The sequence below is a fragment of the Ursus americanus genome, chromosome 6 (genome assembly GCF_024610735.1).
Source record: "Ursus americanus isolate L20-20 chromosome 6, mUrsAme1.1.p, whole genome shotgun sequence".
NCBI classification, from domain to species: Eukaryota; Metazoa; Chordata; class Mammalia; order Carnivora; family Ursidae; genus Ursus; species Ursus americanus.
This window is the reverse complement of record NC_142132.1, coordinates 56,993,071-57,010,650: the sequence shown is the minus strand read 5'-3', so window position 1 is coordinate 57,010,650 and position 17,580 is coordinate 56,993,071. Positions and strand designations below refer to the sequence as shown.

General features: G+C 34.9%; 1 protein-coding gene across 5 annotated transcripts in view; it reads right to left on the bottom strand.

The window, feature by feature from the left end:
- The window catches only part of CTNNA3 (catenin alpha 3), a 1,641,479-nt gene that overhangs the window by 1,194,854 nt on the left and 429,045 nt on the right, over window positions 1-17,580 (bottom strand). For all 5 annotated transcript variants that reach the window (XM_045783571.2, XM_087863076.1, XM_087863075.1 and 2 more), the window contains one exon: window positions 16,579-16,842. In XM_045783571.2, coding sequence (XP_045639527.1) covers window positions 16,579-16,842 — 264 coding nt within the window. The remainder of the gene's footprint in view (window positions 1-16,578; window positions 16,843-17,580) is intronic.

The window sequence follows — 17,580 nt, the reverse complement described above, 5'->3', positions numbered from 1 at the left end:
TGAGCTTCTTATAAATAACATATAGCTAGATTTTGGTTTCTATTCTAAGCTCTCAGTATTAGTGCTTTAAGGAGTGTAGCTTTTAATGTACATTTATTATGATTACAGAAATACTTGGATTCATTTTATCATCATATTTTCTATTATCTATTTGTCCCATTTTTTCCTAGGGGTTTTTTTTCTCTCCACTTGTTTCCTCTTTTGGATAGACCAAGTTTCATATTTCTCATCCTATTTTTCCCTTCCCCACACTTTCAAATTATACTGTCTCTTGTTACACGTTTTTTAGTAGTTACTGTAGATGTTACTGTAGTAGTTACTGTAGATGTACCATGCTTACTTTGTGTCTAAAGTAAATCAATACCTTTATCTTTCTCCCAAAAAAATACTAAGATCCTAGAACATTTAACTCTTGCTCCATTCTTCCTTAACTATATGCTATTATTTCCAGGCACATTAATTCTCTATCTTTAATTATACTAAGTATACATAAATACTAATCCTTTATAAAAGTTAATATTTGAGCAGTAGTAACCCCATATATTTATCATTTCTTCTCCTTACAAATTCTTGTAACTTTTTTCTTTCTCTTCAGCAATTTCTTCAGGGAAGTTGTTGACAAACTACACAAATTGGAAGTTGTGTAAAAATGCCTTTATCTTTGTTCTTGAAATACAGTTGCATTGTGTACAAATTCAAGGTTAACACTTATGTTCTCTCAGGACTTAAAAGGGTGAATCCTCTATCCTATACCAACTATATTTGAGAAATCAGCTATGGGACATCACTCACTTCTGCACTACTTTTCACCACCATTATTGAAGAGACTACACTTTTCCCCATTTTGTATTCTTAGTACCCTTCTCAAGGATTAGTTGACCATAAATGTTTGAATTTATTTCTGGGCTATCTATTCTGTTGCATTGGTCTACATGTATGTTTTTCATGCCAGTATCATACTGTTTTAATTACTTTAGCTCTGTAATATATTTTGGAATCAGGAAGTATAATGCCTTCAGCTTTGTTCTTTTTTCTCAAGATTGCTTTGGCTATTTGGGGTCTTTGTGGTTCTATATGAATTTTATGATTGTTTTTTCTATTTATATAAAGAATGGTATTGGGATTTTCACAGGGTTGGTACTGAACCTTGCAGATACTTTGAGTAGCATGGACATTTTAACAATATTGAGTCTTTCAATTCATAAAAATGAGATGTCTTACAATTTCTGTATCCTCTTTAATTTTCTTCATCAGTGCTTTTAGTTCCAAACATGCAAGTCATTTAACTCTTTGGTTAAGTTTATTCATAATTATTTAAATTTTTGTTACTACTGTAAATGGGATTGTTCTCTTAAACTGTTTTTCAGATAGTTCATTATTAGTGTTTAGAAATACAACCAACTTTTTGTATGTTGATTTTGTATCCTGCAACTTTACTGAATTTGTTTATTGTATTTCTAACAGGTTTTTTGTTGTTGTTGAATCTTTAGGATTTTCTACTGACATGATCATGTAATCTTGCAAACAGAGACAGTTTTATTTCTTCTTTTCCAATTTCCAAATGCCTTTGCTTTTTTTCTTGTCTAATTGCTCTGGCTGGAACTACAAATACTATGTCGAATGGAAGTAGTAAGAACAGGCATCCCTCCCTTGTCCTGGATTTTAGAGGAAAAGATTTAAGTTTTTCCTCATTGATTATGATGTTAGCTGTGAGGTTTTCATATATGGTCTTTACCTAGGTGGGCTTTATTATTGAAATAAGTTCCTTCTGTACCTAATTTGTTTAGAGTTTTTATCATGAACAGGATAACGAATTTTGTCAAATAATTTTTCTGCACCTATCAAGATGATCATGTGGGTTTTATCTTTCATTATGTTAATATGCTATATTACACTGATTGATTTGAATATGCAGCATCATCCTTGAATCTCAGAAGTAAATCCCACTTGGTCATGTACTGTTAAATTCAGTTTGCTAGTATTTTCCTAGAGATATGGGCATCTATGTTCATTAGGAATATTGGCCTATACTTTTCTTATAGTATCTTTGTCTGTATTTGGTATTAGGGTGATCCTGCCTCATAGAATGAGCTTGCAAGTGTTCCCTCTTCCAACAAGTGTTCTGTTTTTGGAAAAGTTTAAGAATACCTGATATAATTTCTTCTTTGAATGATTGAGAGAATTCATCAATGTTTGAATGTTTGATAAAATTCATCTGTGAAGTCATCTAGTCCTGGGCTTTTCTTAGGAGGTTTTTGATTACTGTTTCAATCTCCTTCTTTGTTGTTGGTCTATTCAAATTTTCTATTTCTTCTTGATCTAATCTTGTCAGGTTACAAATTTTTAAGAATTTATCCATTTCTTCTAGGTTATCTAATTTGTTGACATATAATTGTTCATAGATTCTTATGATTCTTAGTATTTCTGTGTTATCAGTTGTAATATCTCCTCTTTATGATTTTATTTCAGTCTTCTTTCTTTCTTAGTCTAGCTTAATATTACCTTTTTCAAAAAAGTTCTTAGTTTCATTGATCTTTTCTACTGTTCTGATTTCTACTTCATTTATTTCTGCTCAGATCTTTGTTATTTCATCTGCTAATTTTGGGCACATTTTGCTCTTCTTCATAGTTCTTTAAGGTATAAAGGCAATTTCTTTTTTACTTACCCTTTTATTCATGTAGGCATTTATCACTGTAAACTTCCCTCTGTAAAGCTTTTGCTGCATCCCATAATTTTTAATAAGCCACATTTTCATTTTCATTTGTCACAAGATATTTTTAAATACCCTTTTAATTTTCTCTTTAGCTCAATGGTTGCTCATAAGTGTATTGTTTATTTTTCACATATTCGTGAATTTTCCCATTTTCCTGCTGTTACTGATTTCCAGTTTCATACCACTAAAGATAGAAAAGAGACTTCATATGATTTCAAACTTCTTATAATTATTAAGACATGTTTTGTTTGCTTATTAAGACATTTTGTGTATAGTTTTCTGCTGTTGAGTAGAAGGTTCTATATATGTCTATTAGGTCTATCTGGTCTATAATGTTGTTCAAGTCCACTGTTTCTTCATTGTTTGTCTCTCAGAATGTACTACATTATTAAAAGTGTCATTTTAGGGGCACCTGGGTGGCTCAGCTGTTAAGTGTCTGCCTTTGGCTCAGGTCATGATCCCAGGGTCCTAGGATCAAGCCCCACATCGGGCTCCCTGCTCAGCAGGAAACATGCTTCTCCCCCTCACATTCCCCTTGCTTGTGTTCCCTCTCTCGCTGTCTCTCTGTCAAATAAATAAATAAAATCTTTAAAAAAAAAAAAAGTGGGATTTAATGTCTCCTACTTTTATTGCATTGCTGTCAATTTCTCCCTTCAGATCAGTAAATATTTGCTTTATATATTCAGGAATTCTGATGCTGGGTGCACATATATTTATAATCATTATAACTCCCTGTTGAATTGATACTATTATCTATGTATAATGACCTTCTTTCTCTCTAGAGAAACTCTATTTTCTCTGATATAAGTATAGCCATTCTGGCTTTGTTTTAGTTACCATTGCATGGAATATTTTTTTTTTCCATCCCTTCAATTCCAGGCTATGTATGTTATGAAAATCAAAGTGAGTTTCTTATAGATAGCTCATAGTTAGAACTTGGTTCTTTATCTATTCAGCCACTCTATGTCTTTTGATTGGAGAATATAATCTATTTATATTTAAAGTAATTATTACTAGGTAAGGACTTAAAACTGTGAGTTTGTTGTTATCTGATGGTTTGATCATTTCTTTGTCCCTTTCTTCCTCTCTTACTGTATTCCTTTGTGATTTGAAGAATTTTTGTGGTGGTATGTTCTAATTCCTTTCTCTTTACCTTTTATGTACCTACAATTTTTTTTCTTTCTGATCACCATGAGGTTTATATAACACATCTCACAAGAGTCTAGTTAAAGCTAATAAGAATTTAACATTATTTGCATACAACCAACTAAACTTTTATTCCACCTTCCCATTATACCCTAGTGATGCTACAATGTACATCCTTTTATATTGTCTATCCATTAACATAATTTCATTACAGTATTTTGAATATGTTTTCTTTTAGCTTTAATATAAGAATTAAAAATTATTTACTCACTGCCAGTATAGTAATACACTGTTCTGTTTTGTCCATATAATTACCTTTTCCAAGGACTTTCATACTTTCTTATCTCTTATGTTGTTTAGAGTCCAGTCATCTCAATTTGAAGAACTCCCTTTAGCATTTCTTGTAGGTAGATCTACTGGTGATGAACCTTTTCATTTTTAAAGAAAGCCTTTATCCTCTCTTCACTTTTGAAGGACAAGTTTGCCAGGTATAATATTCTTGATTTGTATTTCTTTTTCTTTCAGAAATTTGAATATATCATCACATTCCTTTCTTGTCAGCAAGGTTCCTGCTGAAGAATCTATTGATAGTCTTATGAGAGTCCCCTTGAATGTCACAATTCTTTTATTTTCTCTTGTTGCTTTCAAATATCTCTTTGTCATTATTTTTTGACAAACTGGTTATAATGTTTCTTGGTGTGGGTTTCTCTCATTCATCATTATTGGTATTCTTTAGATTTGGTTAAGGGAATTCTGTGGCATATCGAGCATAATAATATTTGTATTATAGGGGGATCCAAGAAGAAGAGAGAGAGAGAAGGGGATAGAAAACTTATTTGAGGAAATACTATCTGAAAATTTCCCAAATCTGGAGAAAGAAATAGACACCTGGGTCCAAAAAGCACTTGGAGAATCTAACGAGATGAATCCAAGAAGGCTACAACAAGACCATAATAATTAAAATGGTAAAAACTAATAATGAAAGCATTGTAAAAGCAGCAATAGAAAAGAAAACAGTTACATACAAGGAAAACCTATGAGACTATCAGTTGATTTTTCAGCAGAAACTTTGCAGGCCAGAAGAGAGTAGCATGATATATTCAAAGTGCTGAAAGGAAAAAAAAATCCCACAAACAAGAACACTCTACCCAACAAGATTACCATTCAGAACTAAAGGAAATATACAGCTTCCCAAATAAAAGTTAAATAAGTTCATCATCACTAAGCCAACCTTACAAAAAATATTAAAGAGAATTCTTTAAGTGGCAAGGAAAGGCCATAGCTACTTGTAAGAAAAAAAAAGAAAAGAAAGGCAAAAATATCCCAGTATGGAAGTTAAAACACAAAAGTAGTAAAATCAATTATGTATACAAAAACTAGTCAAGAGATACACAAAATAAAAAGATATAAAATATGACATCATATACATAAAATATGGAGGGAGGAGTAAAAAATTAGTGCTTTAGGAATGTGCTTGAACTTAAGCAAACATCAACTTAATATAAACTGCTATACAGATAGAATGTTATATATGAATCCAATGTAACCACAAATCAAAAACCTATAATAGATACAAAAAAATGAAAAGAAAGGAATCCAAGCATAACACTAAAGAAAGTCACCAAATCACAAGGGAAGAGAGCAAGAGAAGAAGAAAGAAACAGAAGACCTACAAAAACAACCAGAAAACCATTAACAAAATGACATAAGTACATACCTATCAATAATTACTTTAAATGTAAATGGACTAAATGCTCCAATTAAAAGACACAGGGTGACTGAATGGGTAAAAAAGTGAGACCCATCTATATACTGCCTATCAGAAACTTACTTCAGACCTAAGGACACATACAGGCTGAAAGTGAGGGATGGAAAAGATATTCCAGTCAAATGGAAGCAAAAAAAGCTGGAACAGCAATACTTATATCACACAATGTAGACTTTAAAAGAAAGACTGTAACAAAAGACAAAGAAGGGCATTACGTACTGATAAAGGGATCAATCCAACAAGAGGATATAACAATTAAAAATATCTGTGCACCCAACATAGGAGCACCTAAATACCTAGGGCAAATATTAACAGATCTACTAGAAGAAATTGACAGGAATAAAAAAATAGTAACAGACTGATCTGAAGGGACACCTGCACCCCAATGTTCATAGCAGCAATGTCCACAATAGCCAAACCATGGGAAAGAGCCGAAATGTCCATCAACAGATGAATGGATAAAGAAGATGTGGTATATGTATACAACGGAATATTATTAGGTCATCAGAAAGGATGAATACTTACCATTTACATCAACATGGATGGAACTGGAAGGTATTATGCTGTGTGAAGTAAGTCAATCAGAGAAAGACAATTATCATACGGCTTCATTCATATGTAGAATATAAGAAACAGCGCAGAGCATCATAGGGGAAGGGAGGGAAAACTGAATGCGAAGTCATCAGGGAGGGAGAAAAACCATGAGAGACTCTACAGGAAACAAACTGAGGGTTGCTGGAGAGGAGGTGGGTGGGGGGATGGGGTAACTGGGTGATGGGCATTAAGGAGGGAATGTGATATGATGAGCAGTGGGTGTTATACACAATTGATGGATTGTTGAACACTATATCTGAAACTAATGATGTACTATATGTTGGCTAACTGAATTTAAATTAAATAAAAAAAGAGTAGGAGACTTTACCACCGCCACTTACATCAATCATCCAGACAGATAATCATTGAAGACATTGTAGCTTTGAATGACACATTAGACCTAAAAGACATATACAGAACATTCCATCCCAAGACAGCAGAACACATTCTTTTCAAAGGCACATGGAACATTCTCCAGAACAGATCATATGTTAGACCACAAAACAAGTCTCAATAAATTTAAGGAGACTTAAATCATATCAAGCATCTTTTCTGACCACAGTGGTATAAAATCAATTGTATTAAATATGTAAATTGCTTTGGGTAGTATAGACATTTTAATATTTGTTCCTCCAATCCATGACCATGGAATGTTTTTCCATATCTTTGTGTCATCTTCAATTCCTTTCATAAATGTTTTATAGATTTCAGAGTATAAGTCTTTTACCTCTTTGCGGTTAGGATTATTCCTAGGTATCTTACTGTTTTTGGTGAAAAGCAATCTACACATTTAATGCAATCCCTATCAAAATACTACCAGCATTTTTCACAGAGCTAGAACAAACAATCCTAAAATTTGCATGGAACCACAAAACACCCCCAAATAGCCAAAGCACCTTAAAAAAGAAAAGCAAAGCTGGAGCCATCACAATTCTGGACTTCAAGTTATATTACAAAACTACAGAGGTCAAAACAGTATGGAACTTGTACAAAAAGAGACATATAGTGCAATAAAACAGGATAAAAAATCCAGATATGAACCCACAACTATATGGTCAATTAATCTTTGACAAAGCAGAAAGGAATATCCAATGGGAAAAAGACAGTCTCTTCAACAAATGGTGCTGGAAAAACTGGAGAGCAACATGCAAAAGAATGAAACTGGACCACTTTTTTACACCAAACACAAAAATAAATTCAAATTGGATGAAAGACCTAAATGTGAGACCTGAAATCACAAAAATCCTAAAAGAGAGCACAGGCAGTGACCTCTTTGACATCAGCTGTAGCAATTTCCTTCACCTACGTTTCCTGAGGCAAGGGAAACAAGAGCAAAAAGACCTATTAGTATTTCACCATAATAAAAAGCTACTGCACAGTGAAGGAAACAATCAACAAAACTAAAAGGCAACCTACAAAATGGGAGAAGATATTTGAAAATGGCATATATGATAAAGGGTTAGTAATGAAAATATATAAAGAACTTATAAAACTCAACACCCAAAAAATGAATAATCCAATTTGAAAATGGGCAGAAGAATGAACAGACATTTTTCCAAAGAAGACATACAGATAGCCAATGGATACATGAAAAGATGCTCAATATCACTCGTCACTAGGGAAATACAAATCAAAACTACAATGGGACATCACGTTGCACCTGTCAGAATGGCTAAAATCAACAATACAAGAACCAGCAGGTACTGGCAAGGATGCAGAGAAAGGGGAATCCTCTTGCATTGTTGGTGGGAATGCAATCTGGTGCCCCCACTCTGGAAAGCAGTATGAAGATTCCTCCAAAAGTTAAAACTAGAACTACTCATCAATCCAGCAATTGCACCACTAGGTATTTACCAAAAAAATAAAAAATAAAAATATTAATTCAAAGGGATATATGCACCCCAATGTTTGCAGAAGCATTGTCTACAATAACTAAATTACAGCAGCAGCTCAAGTGCCCATTGACCGATGAATGGATGAAGAAGAGGTGGCATATATATACAATGGAATATTACTCCATCATAAAAAAATAGAATGAAATCTTGCCACTTGCAATGACATGGATAGAGCTAGAGAGTATTACGCTAAGAGAAATAAGTCAGTCAGAGAAACACAAATCCCATATGATTTCACTCATATGTGGAATTTAAGAAACAAAACAAACAAAGGAAAAAAGAGAGAGAGAGAGGCAAACCAAGGGAACAAACTGTTGGTTACCAAAGGGGAGGTGGATGGGGAGATGGGTTAAGTAGTTGATAAGGATTAAAAAGTGCACTTGCTGGGGCGCCTGGGTGGCACAGCGGTTAAGCGTCTGCCTTCAGCTCAGGGCGTGATCCCAGCATTGTGGGATCGAGCCCCACATCAGGCTCCTCTGCTATGAGCCTGCTTGTTCCTCTCCCACTCCCCCTGCTTGTGTTCCCTCTCTCGCTGGCTGTCTCTATCTCTGTCAAATAAATAAATAAAATCTTTAAAAAAAAAAAAGTGCACTTGCTATGATAAGCACCAGGTGTTGTATGGAAGTGTTGAAAATGTTGTACACCTGAAACTAATAATACACTGTATGTTAAATAACTGGGATTTAAGTAAAACCTTTTAAAGTTTTTAGAAAATAAAAAAGAAATCAAATGCAAAGAAAAAACGGAAAAAAAAACAATTTGCCACTCTCACCACTTGTATTCCATACAAAACTGAAAGTTCTAGCCATAGCAATAGGAAAGGAAAAGAAAATAAAAGGCATCCAAATTGATAAGGAAGAAGTAAAACTGTCACTATTTCAGATAACATGACACCATGTATGGAAAACTTCAAAGACTCCACCAAAAAACTATCAGAACTAGTAAAAGAATTCAGTAAAGTTTCCGGATACAAAATTAATATACAGAAATCTACTGCATTTCTATACACTAACAACAAAGTAGCAGAAAGAGAAATTAAGAAAACAATCCCATATAGAAATGCACCAAAAAAGAATAAAATACCTAACACTAAACTTAACCAAAGGTGAAAAACCTATACTCTGAAAACTGTAAGACATTAATGTAAGAAAGTGAAGATGACACGAACAAATGAAAAGATATTCCACGTTTCATGGACTGGAAGAATTAACATTGTTAAAATGTCCATACTACCCAAAGCAATCTACAGATTCAATGCAATCCCTATCAAAATGCCAATAGCAACTTTCACAGAACTAGAACAAAAAATACTAAAATTTGTACTGAACCACAAAAAACCTGAAATAACCAAAGCAATCTTGAGAAAGAACAAAGCTGCAGGTATCACAATCTCAGATTTCCAAATATACTACAAAGCTATACTAATCAAAACAAAATGGTACTGGCAAAAAAAAAAAAAAAAAAGACACATAGATCAATAGAATGATATAAAAAGCCTAGAAATAAATCACACCAAATGGTCAATTAACCTGTGACAAAGGAGGCAAAATACAATATAGGGAAAAAGACAATCTGTTCAATAAATGGCAATGGGAAAACTGGACAGCTACATGGAAAAGAATGACACTGGACTACTTTATTACACCATACACAAACTCAAAATATATTAAAGACTTAAATGGGAGATGTAAAACCATAAAACTCCTAAAAGAAAACATAAGAAGTAGTCGACATTGGCCTTAACAACCTATTTATGGATATGTCTCCTCAGGCAAGGGAAACAAAAGCAAAAATCAACTTTTGGGACTACACCAAAATAAAATGCTTTTCCACCAGGGAAATGCAAATCAAAACTACTATGAGGTATCACCTCACACCAGTCACAATGACTAGTATCACAAAGACAGGAAATAAGTGTTGTCAAGAATATGGAGAAAAAGGACCCCTCCATGCACTATATAGAAAAATAAAATTGGTGCAACCATTGTGAAAAACAATATGGAGTTGCCTCAAAAATTAAAAATAGAACTACCATATAGTCCATTAATTTCCCTACTGGTTATTTTCTCCAAAAAAAAACAAAAATACTAATTCAAAAAGAAATATGCATGCCTATGTTCATTGCAGCATTATTTACAATAGTTAAAACTATGGAGGCAACCCAAATGTCCACCGATAAATGAATGGATAAAGTAGAAATGTTATATTCCGATGATGAAATATTATATGGCCATATAAAAGGATGAAATATTGCCATTTGCAACAACTTGGATGGACTTAGAGGGTATTACGCTCAGTGAAATAATTCAAACAGGAACGACAAATGCCATATGATTTCACTTATATGTGGAATCTACAAAATAAAACAAATAAGCGAAAAAGAAACCAAACAACCATATTTTAGGGGCACCTGGGTGGCTCAGTCGTTAAGTGTCTGCCTTTGTTTCAGGGCGTGATCCCAGGGTCCTGTGATCGAGCCCCTCATCGGGCTCCCTGCTCTGCTGGGAGCCTGCTTCTTCCTCTCCCACTCCCCCTGCTTGTGTTCCCTCTCTCACTGGCTGTCTCTCTGTCAAATAAATAAAAAATAAAGTCTTCAAAAAAAACACCCCATATTTTAAATACAGAGAACAAACTGGTTGTTGCCAGAGGTGAGATAGGTGAGGGGATGAGCAAAATAGATGAAGAGGATGGAGGGGTGCAATTTTTTATTTATATAAAAAATAAGTCATAGAGATAAAAAGTACAGCATAGGGAATATAGTCAACAGTACTGTATTACAATGTATTACAGCATACACTGTATGCAGACAGATGGTGACCACATTTATCATGGTGAGCACTGATACCTATACTGTATACCTGAAACTAGTAATATATTGTATGTCAATTATACTTCAACAATCAAAATAAAAACATAAACTTTGCTCCTCAAGGAGAAGCTGGGAAATGGGGGTTCCATCTCATTTATATGGTGCTGTGTTAGAGGTGGAGTTTATACTGAAAGTGTATCTCAGCTTTTCCTACCTATTTTCGTGTATTTTCTCAGTTGTTCAATGTACAGGAATCTCTCCACTAATTTCTGGATTTCTCTCAGAGGTAATTGATCCACGTGTGGTTGTTTATTCAGTATGTTTGTGGGTAGAGGGAAAGTCAAGAGCCTTCTATTCTGCCATTTGGCTGAGAATAGAGCTCTCCTTTTCTTTTAGAAATATTCTTTTTGGTTTTGGTGTTCTTCAGCTTCACTACAATATGTGTAAATGTGGATTTCATTTTATATATCATGCTTGAGAATTATTGGGATTCTTAGCTATGAAGGTTGGTACCTTCCATCAATCCTAGGAAATTCTTAGTATCTTTTTTTACACTTTCCTCTCTTCTGGATCTTGTATTAGAATATTTTATATTATTTTATTTTATTTTATTTTATTTTATTTTATTTTATTTTATTTTTTAAAGAGAATCTTTTTTTTAAGATTTTATTTATTTATTTGACGGAGAGAGAGACAGCCAGAGAGAGAGGGAACACAAGCAGAGGGAGTGGGAGAGGAAGAAGCAGGCTCCCAGCGGAGGAGCCCAATGTGGGGCTCGATTCCAGAATGCTGGGATAACGCCCTGAGCCGAAGGCAGACACTTAACGACTGAGCCACCCAGGCGCACCGAGAATATTTGTTAAAACTTGTCACACATCTTCCATGTATCTTAACTGTTTTAAAAACTATTTTTATTTTTTTGTCTCTGTGGTGCATTATAAAGAACTTCTTCAAATCTATCTCTCAGATCATTAATTATCTAATCTCCTGTCGTGCCTAACCATTGAATTTTTCACGATTATGTTTTTCATTTTAGATAGCTCTGCCTGGTCAATTTTGATTGTCTTTTGTTCCTTCGCCATATCTCCAAACTTAGTAAATAAGTGAATAATGTTTATTAAGCATATTTATATTTAGTATCATAATTTCAATATCTGTGGTTGGAGAAAGGAGAGGGAAAAAAAGGAGTAAGGGGAAAATGCTCTTCAATCCAAATCACAAAATGACATACAGCATTGCTACCTGCATTCTTTCCTTTCCTCCCCCCCTTCCTTGCTTCCTTCCTTCAATTCACTGATAATCACCTCACACTTACGATGTACAGGGAGGGCATTGCTCTAGGTCTTGGGAATACAATAGGGAATAAAGAAATATATGAATGATGATACATAAATGAATATCTAAAAATAAGAAAATAAATGTGATAGTTCTTTGAAAATGAAAACACTAAAAGAACTTTGTTTTATCATCTTCAAATCACATGAGGATCTGTATAATTCTTACAGACCATGATTACAAAAGCTACTTTATCCCACTGCACAAGAGAAAATATGTGTTAATGGACTTGGAGTTTCAAAGCAATTTTCACTGGCAAAGTTTCTTGCTTAAAGGTATTTTCAAAATTCTGTTAATCTATAATTTGACACTTCTCAACTATCACTCAGTCACAAATGCAAAACGAACACCCTATAATTCACATTAGGCTCTCCAATAAATCAATCAGTTTAGCTTGTATAGTGTTCTAATTCAACTTCTATTTTCTCCTTTACCAATAAATCTCAGATTCCATATCCACAACCAGCCATGGACCAGAATGAAAGATTTAACAAAGCTTCAGCATGGTAGTTGTTGAATAAGCACTCTGCTACATTTCCACACTATAAACATTTAATGAGACTTACTCCCAACAGAGTATTTACTACATCAGTTTATTTCATAGTATTATATTTGCAGAAGCAAGACAGAGCAAAGGTTATTTTGGATCCTTTACCAATACAGCTTCCTGTAAATAAAGAAAAATGCAACCATTTAATTTACAAAACCATTTAAAAAAACTAAATGCTCAATAAATTCTGCTTTATCTAGTTCAGACAGCCTCAGCAACTATTTGTAACATATATATATAAATTCAGGCATTTTGTACTGGTTTGAGCATCCTTAGCTTTTACTGAGAACTGATTTCAAAGGTTGTTAAGACAGCATTAAGATTTCTGGAAATATCTTTAGGACTCCCTCCTGCCTTGTTCAGAAGTGAGTCAGCCACTTAACTTGAGAAAGGGAAGACTCCAATACTGTGCCCATTACATTCCCATCAGTGCTACACACACACACACACACACACACACACACACACACACACACACACGTTCGCCTTCTCTCTAACCATTCCCTTATTTTGCCTGTAGCAGCCACTTTCAACTAAAGTGAGAAAGGAGAAGTCCCAAAAAAAGGAACAATTTGGAAATCAGGCCTGCCGGGCTCCTAGGGCCTAACCCTAACCAATTTGTTAGGAAACCTTCTGTCTTCTTCTATAATCCTAAGAATATAGAATGAGTGTCTGGACATCTTATCCCCTGACACGATTCTGTTTAGTACTATGAAAAATGTTACATATAATCCTATCTGTCCACTTTAACAAATTTCACCTCACCATATTAGCCACACTCCAAACACAGACTAGTTCTACTTAAATGACCCAGGTTTTTGGTTATATTTATAATTTCTCTGATGGTTCATACAGACTAAGAATCTTAGCATAAATTAAGCACATTAAGTTGTATTTGTGAGAATTCAATATAGCACAGAACTCAGAAATACCTTCTGGAATCAGACTAGATCACTTCCTGGATACTACCACTCACTAGCTTTCTGATTTGAGCAAGTTTTATAACTTATCTAAGTCTCAGTTTTGTTTTATTCTGTAAAACAAAAGTATTTATCTTATAAAGACACTGGAATAATTAAGTAATACATTCATGTTAACTATTTAGCTATCAAGAAATGTTACATATTAATGTATGGGAGACCTAACATTCTGCTAGAATCACTGGTATCAAATTACTAAGAAACACAATCTTGCCCAAAAGGAATTTTCAATCTTACTATGGGTACCATTTAAGAGTTACCACTACTTATCTAACTTAGTTTCTAGAACTTTCACATAGATGCTAATAATTAGGAACTTAATAAATTTTTGCATGGGTTCCAATAATAAGGAATTTAATAATGATAGATTAGAAATAAAGGCATCCGTTTAAAGACATGTAACTAAAGGAAAAATATAAAGGTTACTTCAAATTTAAATGAATTAGATTTTCATGATATGTTATCATGAAAGTAATAATGTTATGAACAATATAGGAATTATATGTATTTAGTTTATTTTTTAAGTTACCAATAAAACTTGAGTAATTTTAATTGCATTGATTTCATTAGGGAAGAATCTGCCTCCAAATAGTCATCTCCACCAATGATAAGGAGAGCTAAAATTTATTGAGAACTTATTATGTGTCAGTCATTGTTCTAAGCATTTTACATGTATTATTAATTCACTGATTCTGACAACACTATGATATAGGCCCTATTATTATTCTCATTTTAGAGGTGAGAAAACTGAGTATTAAATTACTTATCCTAACAAGTGCCATGACTAAGATAGGAACCCTGGCATAAAGAGATCTAATGCCCTTATCTTTAAACACTACACTATGTTGCCTCCTATTGAACAACTGCACGTCTGACTTGTATAGCTAATTATCTTTGACATCAACCTTGAATGTCTGATAAATATCTCAAACTCAACATGTTGAAAATTAGTTTCTGATCTTCCTCTCAAAACTGACTTCACCCACAGTGTTCCCTATCATGGTTGATGAAAACTCTACCCATCCATTTGCTAAAGGAAAACACACACATACACACACACACACACAAACACACACAAAACAAAAACACAAAACCTTGTCATTATCTCGTAGACACAGAGGTGTACTGTCCATATCTCCCTTTCAAGTAGGACTTACTGCTCAGCTGTGGGGAGTGAGGCCAGCAGATGGCCCCCAACAGTCAGTTCCTATAGGGTCTGCCTCAGTTGCAAGGGGTTACTCCCTCTTCCCTGTGCCTGGAAGTCATACATAGCCTTGCCAGGCAGTATGTCCTACATCTAGTGACTGACAGAGCCCCCCCTCCCCCAAAAAAAGCCTGGCTTTTCTGCCTGACAAGGTACACTAGAGGGCTCTCCTACTTCTAGAGTTCTCTGCTGACTGGTCTAGGCTTTGTGGATCTGGCTTACAGGTAGACTTCTTCCGGCTCAATCCTACTCCCTCCCTCTTCCCTTCACACGTATTAATTCCTAATAACACTTTGTAACCCCAGCACTGTTCAGTGTGTGCTTTTGGACGACCTAGCCTACAAGATCAGCTATGACTCCTCCCTTTCTCTCACATCCCACATCCGTTCTGTCAAATTCGGTTGGCTTCACTTAAAAAATTAAGCCTTAATATTCACTAATGCCACCCTGGTGTGAGGTGGAATGAGGTGATGCACATAAAATATAAGGATGGGGGCGCCTGGGTGGCACAGCAGTTAAGCATCTGCCTTCGGCTCAGGGCGTGGTCCCGACGTTATGGGATGGAGCCCCACATCAGGCTCCTCCGCTATGAGCCTGCTTCTTCCTCTCCCACTCCCCCTGCTTGTGTTCCCTCTCTCGCTGGCTGTCTCTATCTCTGTCAAATAAATAAATAAAATCTTTAAAAAAAATAAAATAATAAAATAAATAAAATAAAATAAAATAAAATAAAATAAAATAAAATAAAATATAAGGATGGAACCTATATTACTATAATAGCTTTCTGCCTGGTTTTTCAGCTTCTCCTTTTGTTCCCCTTCAGTCTATACTCTACAGGCAGCCAATATAGTCCTTTTAAGACTCAAGTGTCATACCTCTGCTTAAAACCTTACAATGGATCCCATTTAACTTGAAGGAAAAGCCAGAGCCCCTAAAAGCCCACAGAGTCCTCCATAACTGGCCCCACTGGTTCTCCTCAGTTCAGCTCTGACTCATTCTCTTACTCTCCCCACTAAGGCACCCTGCCTTCTGTGCTGTTCCTTAAACAATGGGACATGCTTTCAAACCTTCATTCTAGATCTCCACCTGCCCGATTATCTAATCTCCTTCAAGCCTCCAAGTCATCTTACTTTCTCAATGTAACATTCTATACAATTTACTTATCTACAATGTTCATTGTTTTTGTCTTTTGCCTATATTCCTCTGTTAGAACATAAGCTTCATGGGGGCAGTGCTCAATTTTATCCCAAGCACAAAGAACAGAGAAAATGATAAGTATTTGTGGAATGGATAAATCCTACACTTCATATATTGAACGATGTAAACTAAAATCATCATTTCAATCTAATCAACAATCCCACTTTAAATTCATCGACTTCCTTGGAAGAAAAGTAAAGGAACCAGAAATCTACTGATAGAATATTTTCCTGCTAACCAGTTCATTGGAAGACACAAGGCAATGATGGAGACTGATTAAGTAACAGGATTTTTATTTACTCATAGTCTAAACTCCGATCTGAAAACCCATGTCTGTTTATTTTCATATTGAGACACAGCAAATCACACTTTACCTTTCTCTCCACTTACCTCAAGCTCATCAAGGGCACTTCCCAGTGTTGCTGCCTTAGATTCTGGTGGGGCAAGCATATTCTGGATCCCTTGTGAAGCATTTGAAATTACATTGAGAGCATTGTGAATTTCTTCACAAACTGTGTCCTTGCTGGCTTTGAGGGAAGCAACATCAGAATGTTCCAAACAAGCTGAGCAAATTGAATGCAAGAGGGGGGAGTTCTCCTTCAGTGAGGCCCGGGCCCCTGCGATTTCATCCCTTTGATTTGGAGATTTTAAGTCCTAAAGAAACACATAAGAGGAGAGCTTCTTTACAATGGGTTATAAAAGAAAGATTTACACAAAAAAGCTCCACTTTTCTGTCAATATAAATGAAAAGATAATAGAAGCTAAGAAGTCCGGTATAAGATAAAATCAAGGGCATCAATTATTTCTACACTCCAGATTCTGTTAATAAGTTCTAAAATAGGAGGGGCGCCTGGGTAGCTCAGTCAATAAGCGTCTGCCTTCGGCTCAGGGCCTGATCCGGGCATTCTGGGATCGAGCTCCGCATCTGGCTTCTCCACTGGGAGCCTGCTTCTTCCTCGCCCACTCCCCCTGCCTGTGTTCCCTCTCTCACTGGCTGTCTCTCTGTTAAATAAATAGATAAAATGTTTAAAAAAAAAAAAAAAAAGTTCTACAATAGGAAAGCTGAGCCAATTAGCAAATAAAGGTCACAATGGTGCAGATGTGTAATAACTAAGTAGATCTTACATTTGTCAGTCATATCTTGCTTATAAGTCAGAAAAATACTCTGACATTCACATTATTAAGTGCATTATAAGAGAGCCTGAATTATAAGGATTTGATTACCTATTTCATAGATGCTTATGATTGCATTTAACCTTTTCATTAAAACTAAACCGATTCAGTTAAGAATATTAAATTGAACCTCCTACCATTCAGCTATTTTCCACTCTTTTTCAGAAATACTTAATAATAATTTAATTCTGAATCTTTCTTTCTTTGACATTTATTCAA